Source organism: Pseudorasbora parva, chromosome 13 (genome assembly GCF_024679245.1).
Source record: "Pseudorasbora parva isolate DD20220531a chromosome 13, ASM2467924v1, whole genome shotgun sequence".
In the NCBI taxonomy this organism is placed as follows: Eukaryota; Metazoa; Chordata; class Actinopteri; order Cypriniformes; family Gobionidae; genus Pseudorasbora; species Pseudorasbora parva.
Genome location: NC_090184.1, coordinates 12,950,455 through 12,968,158, shown reverse-complemented (window position 1 = coordinate 12,968,158; position 17,704 = coordinate 12,950,455). Strand labels below are relative to the sequence as shown.

The window sequence follows — 17,704 nt, the reverse complement described above, 5'->3', positions numbered from 1 at the left end:
ACAATCATCTAATTCAGACAATACTTTGCTGTCGGGTCATCGTGCAACATCAAACCACGATTACAGAATCAAACCAATGTGTCAAGTGAATATGCTGGTTATAAATCTTTTAAGGTTTCTTCTCATCATGTAAAGTGCATGTTGTCACGATCGTACTATAATCAAAATCCAATACTGTATCAACTATTCATTTAAATATGGTCTTAAAAATCTACAGATAAGTTTGGAAATTTAAATCTGGAAAAGTTAGAATTTTTTAGAAGTGGGAACCCTGCTCTTTGGTAATATCTGTTGCTCAGTAGCAACAAGAGTGTTCAGGGTATCCATGGATCAGTCCGATGCACATCATTTTTTCTCTTATTTACACAGCCACGGCTTATACAAAAACAAAATGTATCTAAATGATCAAAATCACAAAGTCTAAGCTAAGAGAAGCTATTTTTTGTTTTCATTCATGCGGTTTGAACAGGCAGGACAGACCCTTCTTGAATCGTCCGTAATATCTCGGTCTTCAGTCTCTGATTGGTCACTTCATGCCATCTGAAACAATCATTCTCTGATTTTGGAGGACTGCTAAGATCAATTTCCCCCTCTTCCTCTTTATACTCCAGTAGCACGAGAGTGTTTAAACATACACCATCAGTTTTTCCAGGAACTCTCCCATTGTGCTGCACTCCCAAAATTCCACATGTATTCACACTTAGCTGATCATAAATAGAGGGCATGCACTTCTTAACCAGTTTTTTGGGGGTGAATGCGAGCATTTGTGCTTCGTCTGGGACCTCAACAGGAAGCTGGAAATTGTTGCTCAGCAACAACCATAAGCGGTCCTCATCACTGTTACCATTGCTGGAGGTGAATGCCAAAAGAAACCTTTGACAGACGATGTCACAGGGTAAGTCAACAGGCTGTAACACGTTGAACCAAGGACTTTGGCAATATTTTATCCCAGCGTCAATGAGGGGGAGAATGTCAGGTTTACGGATATTTCGAGGTAGACAATCACGATCGTACCACTGAGCTTGCAGCGAGTCAGCGTTTTCTTGTTCTGGTAACTTTAAAGAGCCCCCTAGTATATTGGGGAGGCAATGAGAGAACCATTTATGTGACAATTATATAATTATATAAACAAGCAAATTATGAAATATTTACCATATCTAACCTGTTTTCTCAGCAAGAAAAGTAAAGCGGACCCAGTTTTGCCCTTTTTCGTTAATCTGCAGCAATGTGATTGGCTGACAGTCTATTCCTGCCTCCTCTTTGACTTCTCTCTTTAGGGCTTCTACAATGGTTTCGCCATCTTCCATACGACCTGCAGGGAGATACCATAAGCCACGACAAATTGACTTTGCCTCCTGAATCATCAACACCTCTTTCTGTAAAAACAAAGAGAAATGCACAAATCAGCACAATTTAGCTGGTAATTGTTTCTCGTGGGGTTGTAAGGTATTTTCGTCATTTACAGGGTCTGTGATTTTATTGCCATCCACCTGCGAAAAGTCCCTACTGTTACCTACTGTTTTTTGACAAACACCAAGGTTGTGTAGTAAGTTTAATTGCTGTCCAAATCCATATCTCTGAGTTCTCAAGAAGAGATCACTAAAATTCCCTGTTTAAATCCTTTTTGACCTCTGCAGGCACCGAACATTTGCACTTTGCGGTAAACTGAATGCAATTTAAAGTTCTAGCCTACACATTTTTTACTAAAATGCAAGAAAATATTTACAAGAAAATATATTTCATCTTTCAAAAGAGAAAGAGAAGAATAGCATGTAAACATCTAAAATGGGCTGTTATTACATTGTTTACCTCAGGCTGTATTAAAGGAAATGTATGTAAGATTGTGGCCAAAACTGGTACTGCAATCACTTTCCCCTCCCCCCTGACTCGAGGTTGCCAGACAGGTTGCAGGATCCAGCAGGACCGTTTGTCGCTGCAGCTGTGGTAACTAGAGCAGATCTGGCGACCCAGATGCTGAAACACTACTGAATTTGTGATTGGTAGATAGGTGGAGGGCGAAGCTTCAGGCCAAAACACAACATTACAACATTAACATCAGTTGAGGGCTGCAAAAACAACTTTTAAATGACAATATTCTGGCCAGACTACTGTTGTCAGTGATGTAAGTATTTGAAATGAACATTATTTCTTAATGTCTAGTGACATATCAGGGCCATTTTATGATTAATTGAAATACATTTCTTACATACAGCTCCTTTAACTTATTTCTGCTCATTTCCACATTTTGTTTATATTTTCAAATGATGTTTTGAGATAAAATACAAGACAGAAAAGCATTTTAAATTTGTCTATATCTTCCTATTTTGTAAACAGAATTAAATAATAAATAGTATTTCCTATTAATAATATGACATTTTATTTACAGAAGACTAATAATGACTAATGTTAATGACCACGAGCAATGCGTTACCAGGTTCCTCCACTTAGAATAAATCACTTTTTATGACTTAAGTGTCATGCAAATTAATTTTTTACAGACGCCCACATGAGAAACAATTACTGTCCGAATAGGGCTTATTTTACATATAATGTCTGGCATACAATTTCTTCAACAACCATGTAGGAAGACACATCATGGAAAAGACTTTGGAATGTGCTGGAGACTTTACAGCGTGCTCTCTACTCTTTCATTGTCCATACAAGATCTTGACCAAAAATGATGCACCTCTTGATGGAAATAAAAGAGGTGCATCAATTTTTGGTCAATGCAAACGTCAGTTAAACACTCTGTAAAGTCTACTCCAGCACATCCCAAAGACTTTAAATGAATTTAAGGTCAGGACTAAGAGGTGCCAATTCATGTGTAAAAAGGATTCTTCATGCTCCCTCACAACTGTTCTTTCACAATTTGAGCCTGATTAATCTTAACATTCTCATCCTGGAATATGGCCATGTGTTTTCCTACATGGTTGTTTAAGAAATTTAAAGTAAAACACATCAGTAACATTTTTGGCCAGGCAGTGTATATTATAGACGTAGCGGTTAAGAAATAAAATTGCATGCATCTTGCTGAAGAACATTGTTTTGGTTGTGCTTCGGCTTTGCTTGTCTGGCTCGTCATGTGGTTCTGGGCATTGCATACACAGATACATGACATTGTATTCAAAGCATATGGAAAAATAAATAAAGCTGTACTGATTCGAGGTTAGGCATTTGTTTACATGCTAAAAAGCCAGAGCTCCATTTCTCAGTGTACGGAACGGATATCACACATAAATAAAGGAATGCAATTTCCAGTAAAATCTGTCCTAACAGCTCTAAAATATGTCATTAATAGGTTTATTAAAGTGTATCTGGGTGAAGTTAAGAAAATGTTTGGGAGATGGATTTTTTGCATATTCTTTTTTACAAAATAAATTGTATAAAACTTTAAAGATGATGAAAAGAAATCATACACTAGAAAACATCTACATAGCTTAACTGCTTGACAACTCTTTTACAAGCCTCTTTTACAGTGAAACTCTTTTTAATTCACTGGTTTATCAATCACTGTAATGTATGGTATATAATTGCAAATAACAAAGGATTAAGAATTTAGGGGTTTGATACATTTAACAAGTTACAGCACAACAGATGAATCTGCTAGATTAGAAAATATAGTCGAAATGCCAAGTAAATACCGGGCATAACATTATGACATAATATTATGTTGGTCCCTCTTTTGCTGCCAAAACAGCCCTGGCCCAAGCCCCGTATCTGGCACCAAGATTTTAGCAGCAGATCCTTTCTATAAACTGCAGAAAAAAGGTGGGCCCCCTACATCACACAGATGTTCGATTGGATTGAGATCTGGGGAATTTGGAGGCCAAGTTTACACATCAAACTTTTCTTGCTGAATGAGGCCACAGCCACCAGGGATTTGTTGATCACAAAGCACAAATCACACTGGCTTGCCTTCTTCCCATTTTGCATCCTGGTGCCATGTGTTCCCCCAGGTAAGCAACGCACCCGGCCATCCACGTGGCGTAAAAGAAAATGTAATTCTTTAAACCAGGCCACCTTCTTCCACTGCTCAATGGTCCAGTTCAGATGCTCACGTTTAGCACCTAAACTCTGGAATCTTCTTGTTCGGGGAGTAGACAGTCAACCTAGACTAAAACACATCTCTTTACTACGGCATACACATAGAACATTACCAATTTCTATTATCCAAATCAGTTAAATGATTGTTAGGCTGTATTTATTAGGTCAGCCAAAACCGGGAAAACTTCCCATAACACCTGATGTACTCGTTACATCATAAGAAGAATGGCATCTAGGCTAATGTTAGTCTCTCTGTTTATCCCGGGGTTTACTGCAGTCAGCCGGATCCGGGACGTATCCAGATCAGATGGTGGACCTACGTCTATACAAGATCAACGCATCCCTGATGTTATCTGCAGAAAGCGTGTCAATTAAACTCCATCCTGTATATGCCGCATTGACACAACATCCTCATTAAAACCCATCTCCAGTGTGAAGACTCCAATCTTTCGAATCATCTTACGAATATATTTTTAATCTAATATGACTTCTGACCTGTAAAGGGGCCAGAATCATAATCAAAATACACTGTTTGTTCGTCAGCCAGAGAAGAACTGGCACCCCGACTGAGTCTGGTTTCTCCAAAAAGTTTTTTTCTCCATTCTAGCCCTGAAGGAGTTTTGGTTCCTTTTCATTGTCGCCTTTGGCTTTTGGCTTGCTCAGTTGTAAAGACTAAAATTTCAACTCTCACTGCATGAAAACCCTGGAATACGGGATTATCCGGGCATGGTAAACTCCTGTGTAATTTGAGGTTTACCGGACGTATGTGGGAAAAAGCGGATCAGAGTAACACGGAACAGTATATTTCAAGATACACCCGGAAACCTCACATATGCGGACATATACAGGCATCCGTGAAATTTCACGGAAATATACAGCTGAAACACTGCTGGGTGCTAGGACTGGTGACTGTTAGGTGTGAAGAAGGCCTTTCATATGTTAATGACACTAAGGTGCTGGCCGTTCTCAGAGGGAGGGGTGGCAGGGGAGGACTTCAGGATTGAGAATTATGACTCTTAATCAAAGTTTTTATAAAAACACTACAAAATAAACACCCCTAAGATATATTCACAAAAACTTTAAATTAAGAAATTGAATGGAACAAATAAAGGAAAATTAAACCAACCATTTTAGAACAACCCACATTTATTGTGAAGTTTTACAAAATGCAGTTAATAACAATAACATTTAATAAAAAGGAATGTACATTAATATGAAATAATGAAAACATGGCTTTAAAAACACACAAAAAAAACATATGCTCAAAATAAAATTAAAGGAATAAAAAGAAGGTCGTAGGAAATCGCATGGGGCTAAATCTCAAACATTGTGCAAATGGGAATTATGGCTGATACCTTTTCTTTTGTCTGACTTAACTGCACAATATATGTACTTAGTACACATCTCCCTGCAATACGTTCCACAGGTAGGAACGCTCCTGCACAATCAGCCTGTGTCCCACACCTCCACAGGGTTCCCAAAGAAACATCTGTCTGGATGAGGGTGCAACCACGAAACCTTTGCAACAACATGGCGTATAGTACGCGTGTTAGTTTTTAACACTGATGATAAGAAATCTCTTAATGACGCCAGCACACAGCTCTGCATTTGGGTCGAGGACTGGTTCGTCCAAGAATTTGTACTTCCACGCCTCTCTTTTTAAAAAACCCAGGTCTTTTTTTACCAAGGTCTCTAATGACTGAGTTACTTTCTAGTAACAATAGGTTAGTTTGGGGTACAGATATTCCTTGCCATTGAAGCTTATCTTTTTGGACAGACAGCATATTCAGTGAAGTTGTCGTACTGGTATTGCAACAAAATTTTAGTTGGCTGTAGGGTCAACAATGTTGGCAGATCAATATTATAGTTTATAGAATTAAATAAGACCTAATTAATTTATTTTATTTGTATATTTAGTTGAATAACGTTGATCATAAATTTAGTGTCCCCAACTGAGTACACCAAAGGCCACAGTGGCAAACCCAGGAGACACCAATCAACACTGAGAATATTTCCAATGAGCCATCAGTTGTCTGAGGCATAGCAGCAGGGCAGTGATGGCATTGTCTGAAATGTTGAACAATGCTTGCCAGGTTAAAAGCATTATTGCTAATAGCTTTACAAGTAATAAAGCAGAGCTGTCTCTATTGTCATTATCTTCTTCAGGTTTGTCATCTTTAAAATCCAAATGTTCACTGTGCTGACCATCTGTAAAGACGTGTTGCTCTTCATGGTCACTGTCATCATCTGAAGACGTTTCACTGAGCTCCAAGGAAAGCCTGAGCAGCTCATTGCGTTCTTCTTCTTCTTCTTCTTCTTCAAAAAAGATATTTGTTAGAGTTTTTTTTTTTTAAGAAAAAATTAATAGAAGTGTAACAATACACATCTGTCTGTGTGCATCAATTTAAATGTAAGGAGCCTTGCCTTCAGTGATGGATAAATCAAGAAGATCTGCCGAATCTTGGTTCTCATGTAAATGCTTGGTTTCTTCAAATATGCAGAAATCAACTTGCTCTTGGTCTCCAATGTCCCCTGTAACAATTAAAGAACAATACAAGGATTTTAGCTACACACAAATTTACATAAGCTAAATACAAAGATTTAGTTTAAACAGTGAAACCTCACAACACCAATTGGTTAATGGCTGGAGCTATGCATTTGTCTAGCATTATCTTAAAGTTATCAGCTTTTTACTAAAATCCCTTAGAATCACATATCATGCACTTTACAGTACAGCATGTGTACAGGTCATGATGGGCCATAGAAATGTTAATGGACCATTCGTAATAGTTTATCCAAATAACTTTAGTTATTGTTATGAATGGCCCATCATGATTTAAATGTTCAGCAAATACAGCTATGACCCAATTTGTAATAAATAAAAGTTACAATGTATTAACAAGACATATGTCTATACAGGAAAAAAACAAGCAAATCACTATTGTGTCAACTCTAACCAAAGCAGATCATGAACATCAGTGTAATGTTGCACGACATCAGTAAATATATAAACCAACTGCTGATGATCACTATCTTATTTTACTGGTCATTTGGGTTTACATTAAAAAAAATGTTCAGTAACTTACCAAAATGAATACCAGCATCATCCCAGTCCACAGGTCTCATTTCGTCTGGATGAAGTTCACCACATGCACTCACTTCCAGCTCTGTGTTGTGATTTGTCTCGGCTGTAATCGCTCCATTGTGAAAAAAAAAACTTTTTTTTGTGAAGATAAAAATATGCATGTGAAACATTCTCGTTGCAGTGGTGGCAAAACCGCCGAGCTCTCTTTCTCGTATTATTATCAACAGGTGGTTGTCCTTCCATGTTGATAGATAATTATGTCCGGCATTATATTTTTTCACCAAATTAAAGATACACCTGCGACGCGTCATACCGAGGGCGTGGTTTGAGTGGGGATTAGCAAGCAAACAACACGCGCCAAAGAGGGGGCGGTTTGAGGTTTGAAATCAACCACTCACAATACAGGTGGGGACGGAGGCGCACCCAATAGTAGTGTATTGTTTCATGCGCGCGAAAGTTGAAACCTCCGCATTGTTTCCGGAAGTACAGAGAACGGATAGTTGTTTTTTTTGTGGTGTTTGGTTGAGATTTGGAATCGATCATTTTCGACAGATTTAATATGGAGAGTAAAAGGAACCTTAGTTTTTCTACTCCACTGAACAGAGGAGGACAATTAAGCAGCCTCAAGCCCAGTTACTTTGAATGCCTTGATGAAGCAGCTGATCTCCGGCCAGAGTGCTATATCTCGTCAGCTTACTACTTTAATATCTGCACAGCATGAACGGGCTGATCTTCTCCAAGAGGCTCTCCAGCGTCTTTATTCTCTCGAGCAAAAGTATGAGCAGCACGGACTAACTTACAGGAAGAGCCTCACTGTGAAAAGATTTAAAAGGGCACGTAACGTGAGGTAAGATCAGTTATTGTTATATAATGTGCCTGTAAACCAAAGTTGGCTTACAATTAACGTTAGCCTAATAACATTGTGTTTTGTCTCCAGCGGTTACTTTGATGGCCATCTTATTCAAACTTGAAAATATTGTGGTTCTTGCAGATTGTGAATCCGTTTAAACGCATTTTACTTTCAAACTTTACAGGAATCTGTAAGGTGCCTTTGTGTGAAACCCAATTCAGAGAACAGCCCGCACAAATACGATCCACAAACTGGGTAAGACTGCTTATTGTATACTGTAAATGTTAGGTTAACCTACTTCTAACGTCATATGGATTTGAAATGCCAAAACTGAATTTCATTAATTATAACTGCAACTTTTCCCCCCAGAATAGTCATCACACAACCTCGCTTTGACCATTTTCCTTTGAAGAATTAAGGACAACTTTTACAGATGTTGACCCTGAATGTGTAAAAGGTAATCTTAAAGATTGTATTATTTTTTAAAGTAATTTTATATTAATATTTACCATGTGTGCTTTGTTTTGCTTACTTTTATTGGTATTACAATTATTCATGATTTATTTAGCAGGTTGCAAGACATATTGAGACACCACGGAGGAAGTATTCTGTGGCTCAGCCTGAAAAGGCCCAAAAAAAGACACACTATGAAGAACATGGCAAAGAACCGTCAAAGAAAGTGAAGGGTAGGTTAAGAAACTTGCTAAGCATTTATTTTCTCTTTAGGAGATATGATTTTGTCAATATTGTGATTAAACTTATACATTAAACCCAATACTTTGATCAAATCTGAGTGTGACATAACCATACTCATTAGTGAATAATGCAAATTGCATGTAAACTGGAGTGAAGAGTTCTGCTCATGTCATGTGAGCACCTTCCTGCGATTAAGACCTTACTCTTAGAATACATAGTTGCATTATTGTTGCACATGTAAACATAGTCTGTGTTTTAGTGGTTAAATTACTGTCATGTTTTGCAGTTGCTGGACACCAGGTCCAGGGTTGTACAAGCTAACGCAGAAAGAGACCTGTGAGAGACCGCAACAATAGAGCAGATGTCTGATAAAGATGATGCTGTTGTTGATGGAAGGCCAGTGTGGATGATGAGGTCTCCACCAAACAGAACTACGGTTGTCTGCGCTCTGCCAAGTGCTACGAACCAGACTAGAGGCTGACCCATGCTACACGTCACATCATCAGTGCATCATTATAATGTATTTTTACAATGCTCTTTGGAAATGTTTCCACTTATATATATATTGTTTACTTAATACATATATTATATGCATTTTTTTTCTCTTATTTCTTTACATCGCCGTCCTTTAAATAGAATTTGCTCACTTTTTTTTTTTTCCATTCATTTTATAATACATGTTTACAATGCTCTTTGGGAGTTTTTTTTTTTTTCACTTATTTTTATTGTTTACTTAGAACATCTATGTATATTATATAACCTTTTTTTTATAACATTCTGGTTCTAATTTTATGTTTAAATTTTTGCATTGTCTCATTTTATAATGTTACATTTTAGAGACACTGTGTATTTATTTCTTTATATCGCCAACTTTTAAATATGTTGTGTTAATTTTATTTTTCATGGCTTTTTTACCCTTTCATTTTAACTTATGTTTATTTTATATAGTTATATTTATATTGTTTATTTGTTCCTTTTAAATGCCTTTATTTTTGTATTTTTTGTTCTTTACATTTTCATCCCTTTTAAATACATTTTGTTCACTTGTTTTTGTTTCTCCATTCTATTCTTTTGCTTCTTTAAAATGCTCTTGATAATGTTTTATGTACCTTAATAAATATTCCATATTTTCCTAAATTGTTTTTTGTGTGTATTTTTCCTTTGGGGGGAGAGGGGGGTGGGGTTTATAGTGTATGAGCAGTATCTGCATAGCTGACCTATAACCAATCAAATCACTAAGCTATAAGGCCTTGGGTGGGCTAAGTTTTAAAAGTAACCAATAAAATCACTTTACTGGGTTTTCAATGTGCCCTGTCCTCCAATAGCAGTTTGGGTTTTGGGAGTGGTTTTAAAAGAACAACCAATCCAGTTTGAGTTAAAGGGCCAATAAGGGGATGGGAGGCAAAGCTGCTCAGAGGTGTGAAAATGTCTCCTGAAAAAACCTGATGGGATTACTTGCCATGGCAACAAATGGCTGTAGCATGGAAGTATACGGCCACAACATACATCCGATTTGGTATCATTCCGGATGTATACGGATATATACAGATCCATGGAATTTGACCTATCCGGCCAGTATACTCCCGGATTCTTCCGAATTTCAGCAGTGTATACAGGAGTATACGGGTCCGGATACACCTTTTTTCATGCAGTGTCTATTACTGATCTACCCGCATTGACACTATAGTATATGATAATTGAAATTAGCTGGATAACATACCTGTTTTCTCCAGAGCTGCTGTACAGCAGAAACAATTTATGTTGCATTATTTTCCTGTACAACACTGTGAAGCTGCTTTGAAACAGTCGGCATTGTAAAAAGGGCTATTTAAATAAAGGTTACTTGACTTGACATTGTCGGTGCTTTATGTATACATCTAGTGGTAGAGCCATAGGGTAGTTATCATGCTGTAAAAATTAATTGTTATTTGGAATAATGATTTCATATCATGTTTTCGATGTTTTGTGCAACACTGACTATTTTGCAATTCTGACATTACCTTGGAATTGAAGATGACCGCACAGACCGCAAAGCATGTGTTTTTTCGTGTGACTGGCTTCTTTTGTTCAGGGACTAAATGAAGTTCTGTCATCTCCAGTCCCTCTCCCCTCAAAACCCTCTCGACCATCTCCTCCAGGGACATGATGAAACAAACCTTAAACAGACGATATAAACATATGTAGAAATTATTTATAATATTGTGTATTCATCATTAACTATATTTAATAAATGTGTTGAGCGTTTTCTCTTTGATAGCGTCTGAACAAACCTCAAAGCAACTTGTCAAACCGGTTCAGTAGACGCACCTCATGCACAACTCTAAGAAACGTTTGAATAAAATCCAACACCTACAATTAACTTGACCTATTTAGCCTACCTAGTTTTATCACTGGACGTCCAATGTTTCACCCGGCTCTAGACTTGCTAACCGACGTCACAAAATAGCCTATAGGCCTAATTATAGGCTATAAAATATAAAGCCTTGCCTTCTCGCGCACATCGCCTGACACGGTAATCAGGGTGAGATAACTTTCCCTTTCGAATTGAACTGATTCATGTTTCCGGATTTTTTAACACACGATGATATAAATAACTATTTGGACAATCCTTAAAAAAAAGTTAAGACGCAAAAAGTTAAGACAGTTTTGGCAAACTGTTGAAATATAGGCTACATAAAATAATAATAATAATAATAATAATAATAATAATAATAATAATAATAATAATAAAGTTAAGTGCTAAACTTAAGTGCAAGCATTCCAAGCGTAACCTCTGAAAACATATTATTTCCTCATTGTTTAGTTGACATTATGAGATTATTAATTTTATAATAGATTTTATATAAAACGTTATAATGATGTTATACAATGTTAACCAGATTTCTAATATTAAATATCTAAAAAAAAATGTAAATGATCATAGGCTATGTAAATTTAGGCTATCACATTTTTTTTTTATTTTTTTTTTTTTCTAATAGCATTCATTGATATAGGTCTTGTAAATACTACAAGCGTGTATGACATTATAAAATAATGTCCCTAATGCCCAAAAAGTTAGCATTATTTTAAAGAGAGAAGCCTACTTCAGAAATAATACTTTAAAAGAATATCGGGCACAGGAACTGTAATGAATGTGCACAAACCAACAACTATTTTATATTATTTAATAATTCCAAAAAAGAAAACAGGAGATTGCAGGTAAATAACTTAAGTAAAAATGACATAACAAGCCCAGTGTTAACCCACACTTGGAATTTGTCCTCGGCATTTAACCCTTCCAAGTTAGTGCACACTCATAGTGAACACACACACACACACACACACACACACACACACACACACACACACACACACACACACACACACACACACACACACACACACACACACACACACACACACACACACACACACACACACACACACACACACACACACACACACACATCTGGAGCAGTGGGCAGCCAATTTGGGCAGCAGGGGAGCTTCCCCACAACCACATTAACATTGAATTTATTAGACAAATTAACTGAGGAAACCAAAGGCTACAGTGTCGATTTGACATTTCGACATTTCTCCAAATGAATGTAGTTGCTCTCAAAACTAAGCACTTATGTTGTCGAAAAAGTTAAGTATTCACTGCACAATGAAACATAGCATTTTATTCTTGCAATGCATTTATTAAAATTAAATATTAACATCCAAACTAAAAGTGTGTTCTCTGTTGATTTGATAACAAATTCAGCTCAAGATACACAAAGAAATACATTAAAATACATGTTTTTCATTAAAGGTGCACTATGCAACTTTCCGTCCACTGGAGGGCGCCTATCCTAAACAAAGGCGTAGTTTGATGCATAGGTAAATAAAAAAAATAACAATAAAAGTGCATTCATTGAATCAATTAGTATATTGATCATGCCTCTCAATAACATCTGGGCAGAGAATTTCATCAACATCACAGCAAATATTTTCATGAGTCATGCATTGTGGGGAAAAAAAACGCTTTGAATGCTGTATCCATCCTTGACATGCTTGTGCCCCAATATCTCCACAGGCCTCTTCCATCCCTTAAAGAAGACTTACTTGGTTGTAAGGGTTGAGATCATGTACTTTCCATCTCCAAGAGGAAAACAATTCCTCAACTGGATTCAGGAAAGGAGAATATGGTGGAAGGAACACCATCCTGAAATGTTGGTGATTCTCAAACCACTCTTGCTCTAGTGCTGAATGGTGGAACTGGACATTGTCCCAAACAACTACAAAATTCCGCACCATTGTCTCCTGATCATCCTGTGGAAAGAGGATTTCATTGAGGAGGTTTAAAAAATGTGGGAGCCTTGCTGTGTTGTATGGTCCCAGGCCAGCATTGTGTGCCACAACACCAGTTGTAGAAATTGTGGCCCAGAGAGTAATGTTGCCTCCTCTCAATGACCAGACGCCTGTTGCATGAAGCTAGATGAACAAACTCTGAGTTTCAGAGTAGGTTTAGAGTTGACAAATCCAGATAAATCCAACCTGGTTTAGATCAAGTTAAACCGTTTCTCAAAGCTTGGTATAAACTTTCTCTGTCAACTCAGGTTTAATCCAGAGTTAGCGATTAACTCTGAAGCGCGTGCACCTGAAAGTGTGAAACGGGCGGCAAACACCCAATTACAGTGTCCATTTGATTCACTTCTCTTCTGTAAATTGAGAGATGGTTTTGAAAATAATCATGAAATTAAATGCGTTTACAAGGCAGGAATAAATAAATAATAATAATAATTCATTACATTTATATAGCACTTTTCTAGGCACTCAAAGCGCTTTACATAGAAGGGGGAATATCCTCAACCACCACCAGTGTGCAGCATCCACCTGGATGATGCGACGGCAGCCATATTACGCAAGAACGCTCAGCTGAATAAACACTGCTGCTGAACAATGTTGCTGAATAAACACTGCTGCTGCAGTGACAGTTTGAGAAGCAGCATAAAGAATATCTGATATCATTGCATGTGAATTGATGTGAATCAAAGAAATATGCCTAATAATTATACACAAAGAGCTCAAATGAATAGGCCTACACAAAGTTTAAAATAATCATGAATGCATGTTTTATATTTATATTCATATTTGTCTAATTTGAATATATTCTATTAATTTAAAAGTAATTATGATTCATATAATATATAAAGTTTAAGATTAGTAAGTTTGTCTCTTACGGTTTTTTAAACTGCAAATTTGGAACGAGAGATACAGGGTGTGTGGCTTTATTGCATCTTTACTTGTTGCAGCTGATTGGTCCAGTTTGGGTTTGCGATCTCTAACCCAGAATAAAAGGTCCAGAGCAGGTTAGCCATGTAGTGTAAATGAACACCGCTGAAAAACCAATCTAGCTTCTTGAGCCCGAAAAAACAGAGTTTGCGCAAACTAATCTTGAACTTACCTGGGTAGAAACTGAAACCAACTTTGTGCAACAAAGCCACTGGACGGGATGTATAACGACAAAAACTCAGAAAGGTATGGTGGTCCCAAATTATGTTGTGCTTTAAAAACCAGAACAATAATCTTGTAGTGTACTCTATACTTGACTGGCAGCCAATTTAAGGATCTCAATAATGGTGTAATATGATCTATTCTCTTGGCTGACTTAATCAATCTGGCTGCAGCATTTTGTATATTTTGCAAGCGTGCCAGAGCTTTTTTATCAATCCCAGCATACAGTGAACTACAGTAATCCATTCTTGAGAAGACAGAAGAATTTCTTCTTCTTCTCCTCCTTTTTTTGTGAAGATTGAAGCCTGCTTCATCAATATACAGGTACTCATAATCAGTCACTGCTATCCAACTCAAAGTTTCTCTAAAGTAAAAAGAACAATACAGTAAGTGTGTTTTACAGTAATGGCATTGATTGCAGTCAATACTACTGTAAAACTGTTGCTGAAGTTTGAGTTCAAACTTTGAATTATCAGTATACATACAATAGATATGCATAAATCTTTTCACTTACAGTAGCATTGAATAGTTTATGGACACATACTTAAAATTATACATCTTCATTCGGATTGCATTTCTCCTTAGAACACGATCAATTGTGGAGAGACTGCATTGGGGGATATTGTGGAACAGTTGATTGTCCGGTGTTATTCTTTGAGGCGAAGGGTGTTGTTCTGGACCACCATGTCAACAATGGCATGTTCTTGTTCGATTGAAAGAAGTCTTGTTCATCCACCTGAATGTTCTCTAACTTCAATTCTGAAAAATGTTTGGACAAGCAGGAATATTTACTGTAGAAATCTAGACCCATGTCAAACAAGACGACATGGACTCTCATTGTAGAATTATATAGTTATTTACCGGTTTTCCCTCTGAAACGTATATATTATAAGTAATTGAAGCCACTGTGGATCTGTTTATATTGGGTTGAACTCTCTGCCCAGCTAACAGTTAGAGACCAAGATTTATGACACGGTCAATAATTGGGGCTCTGATTTCATTTCTTCTATACCTCTCCTCCCTCCTCTTACACCTTGCCCTCCTCCTCCTCTCCGTCCATCTCTTAGATTTTCTACTCTTTCTCTTTCCACTATACAATTGCCCTCCAATCTATCCATCTCTTCTCCCTCTACTCTTCTATTTTCTCCTCTTCCTACATCCTCAGCTCTTCTTTCTCTTCTCCTACATCCTCAGCTCTTCCCAATCTCCTCTTCTTCTCCCTCTACCCTGTAAACCACATTCTTCTTCTTTTTATTGTCTTTTGTCCTCATTCATCTTCTTTGTTGTTTTTCTCTTCCCCTTTTGTAGTTGTTGTAATTAAGACAGCTGTGTGAAAATTAGGAAATTGGCTTTTTCTGTGTTGAGTGAATTACTAATTCATCAGATATCAATTTGGGGTTAATTGGGGACATAAGTTGTGCAACTGACTATTTTATAATTCACAGATTTTTGTTTTTTGAAAATGTGTTTTGAAAATAGTATTAAAATGCTTCTTTGTGAAGACCAATGAAAAAGATGCAAATGTTTTTCCTGATATATTAAAGATTTGGTTGGCTGTATGAACTGCTGTGATAATTTTTTGACATTGTTTTAAGACTATTATGCTTTTGATTTGTAATTTGAATGAAATGAAAGATAATTTACTATCTGTTTAGGACAATTACAAAGTGTACGATCACGGTGTTAAATGTTTTGAGAGCAGTTACCTGAGTTTGGAGAAATGTATACATTTCTATACCTTCAGATTTCTCAATTTGAAGGTATACTTTCAGATTGAGAAAAACTGTAAATACATTGGAGGAATAATCGAGATAAAACAGAACAGGTATGTAGAACTAATTAACAATGAAGGAAACACAGGCAAACCAGAATGGGGGATGGGGGAAACCAGAAATATTTACTGAAATCCCTAATAAGTTGATTGAACTCAATTTATTTGAGTAAACTCGTTCCCTCAATTCAATTGAGTAATGGAGTCTCCCAAACCTTGTATATTTAAGTTCACTTAACTTGGTGCTCATGTTCACTCTACTTAAATTGTTAAGTTCACCAAACTGGGTACACCAGAAGTTCAGAACACCATGCTGGGTACAACCAATCAAAACTTTTACTTTTGCTCTTTTGTTCTGATGTTTTTGTACCTTGTTTTATGTTCAGAGTTGATCTGTTTATCTGATTTTTTTTTTTGACTGTCACCACTGTAAAGATTCATGCACAGATTCTTGATGTCTGTGCATGTCTAACTGCCGTAGATTTTAACATTTTGTGCACAAAAAATAAAATAATAAGTTGTTCAATTACCACAAGAGTACAGAATCTCATGGATATTTTTATTAATATTACGAAACTATTAAAAACTGTTTTGAAAACCAGAGCATTAGACTCTGCAATGAGATCAGAGATTCTGCCAATACATGAAGATGTTATTATCATCATCAATGTATTTACAACATTACTTGATGAAATTTTCTCTTGACGCTGTATTCCATAACAAATGTCCCTCACAAACACAAAGCAGCCAGAAAAACACTAATATTACACAGTCAAGGGTCAAGAGCCCAACTAAAGCAAACACTTATCTCAATCATGGTGACTTCCAACAAAACTATTATTTTTATTAAAACAGAAATAAAGTCAGTCTGGTTAGTTATTTGATGTATGATATATATATGATTGTATGATATATAAATAAAATAAATAATGTGTTGGTCCCCCTTTTGCTGCCTAAACATCCCTGACCCATCAAGGGATAGACTAGACCCCTGAAGGTTGTTGTGCTGTGTCTGGGACCAAGATGTTAGCAGCAGATCCTTTAAGTCCTGTATGCTCCATGGATTGTTTAGCACATGCCCCAGATGCTCGATTGGATTAAGAGCTGGGAATTTGGAGGCAAAGTCAACACCTCAAACCCGTTATTGTGCTCCTCAAAGCATTCCTGAACCATTTTTGCTTTGCGGCAGGGTGCATTATCCTGCTGAAAGAGACCACAGCTACAAGGGAATACCGTTTCCATGAAAGCATGTACATGGTCTACAACAATGCTTAGGTAGGTGGTACGTGTCAAAGTAACATCCAAATGGATGGCAGGACCCAAGGCTTCCACAAGGTTCACATTGCCTCCACCGGCTTGCCTTTTTCCCATAGTGCATCCTGGTGCCATGTGTTCCCCCAGGTAAACAACTCACACACACCCAGCCATCCACGTGATTTAAAAGAAAACGTGATTCATCAGACCAGGCCACCTTCTTCCATTGCTCTGTGGTCCAGTTCTGATGCTCACTTGCCCACTGTTGCCACTTTCGGCATTGGACAGGGGTCAGCATGGGCAGCCTGACTGGTCTGTGGCTATGCAGCCATATGCAACAAAACTGTGATGCACTGTGTATTCTGACACCTTTTTATCAAAACCAGCATTAACTTCTTGAGAAATTAGAGCTACAGTAGCTCGTCTGTTTGATCGGACCACGTGGGCCAGCCTTCGCTCCTCACGTGCATCAATGAGCCTCATGACTCTGTCACCGGTTCACCACTGGTCCTTCTTTAGACCACTT

General features: G+C 37.2%; 1 protein-coding gene and 1 long non-coding RNA gene across 5 annotated transcripts; one reads left to right on the top strand and one right to left on the bottom strand.

The window, feature by feature from the left end:
* Nucleotides 1–423: 423 nt before the first annotated feature.
* LOC137038547 (8-oxo-dGDP phosphatase NUDT18-like) lies at nt 424–11,180 on the bottom strand. 4 transcript variants are annotated; one of them, XM_067413202.1, is made up of 4 exons: nt 10,946–11,180; nt 10,676–10,831; nt 1,163–1,376; nt 424–1,069 (listed from the first exon to the last, which is right to left on the bottom strand). In XM_067413202.1, exons 2-4 carry the CDS (start codon nt 10,817–10,819, stop codon nt 453–455), a joined length of 975 nt encoding a protein of 324 aa, XP_067269303.1. In that variant the 5' UTR covers nt 10,820–10,831; nt 10,946–11,180; the 3' UTR covers nt 424–452. The 4 variants fall into 4 exon arrangements, with proteins under 4 accessions (XP_067269303.1, XP_067269305.1, XP_067269304.1 ...); XM_067413204.1 differs by having other exon boundaries at nt 1,163–1,312; XM_067413203.1 differs by having other exon boundaries at nt 11,054–11,180.
* Nucleotides 7,123–9,305, top strand: LOC137038550 (uncharacterized). The gene is made up of 5 exons (XR_010897511.1): nt 7,123–7,976; nt 8,164–8,234; nt 8,349–8,436; nt 8,548–8,665; nt 8,962–9,305. It is a non-coding gene; the product is annotated as an uncharacterized lncRNA (long non-coding RNA).
* Nucleotides 11,181–17,704: the final 6,524 nt, after the last annotated feature.

What these genes read in the sequence shown, in the direction of transcription:
- LOC137038547 (XM_067413202.1), bottom strand. Translation starts at nt 10,819, where the DNA reads ATGTCCCTGGAGGAGATGGTCGAGAGGGTTTTGAGGGGAGAGGGACTG. An exon ending in CGGTCATCTTCAATTCCAAG is followed by an intron (nt 1,377 to 10,675) that starts GTAATGTCAGAA and finishes TTGTTTTTACAG; the next exon opens with AAAGAGGTGTTGATGATTCA. An exon ending in TTTTCTTGCTGAGAAAACAG is followed by an intron (nt 1,070 to 1,162) that starts GTTAGATATGGT and finishes CCAATATACTAG; the next exon opens with GGGGCTCTTTAAAGTTACCA.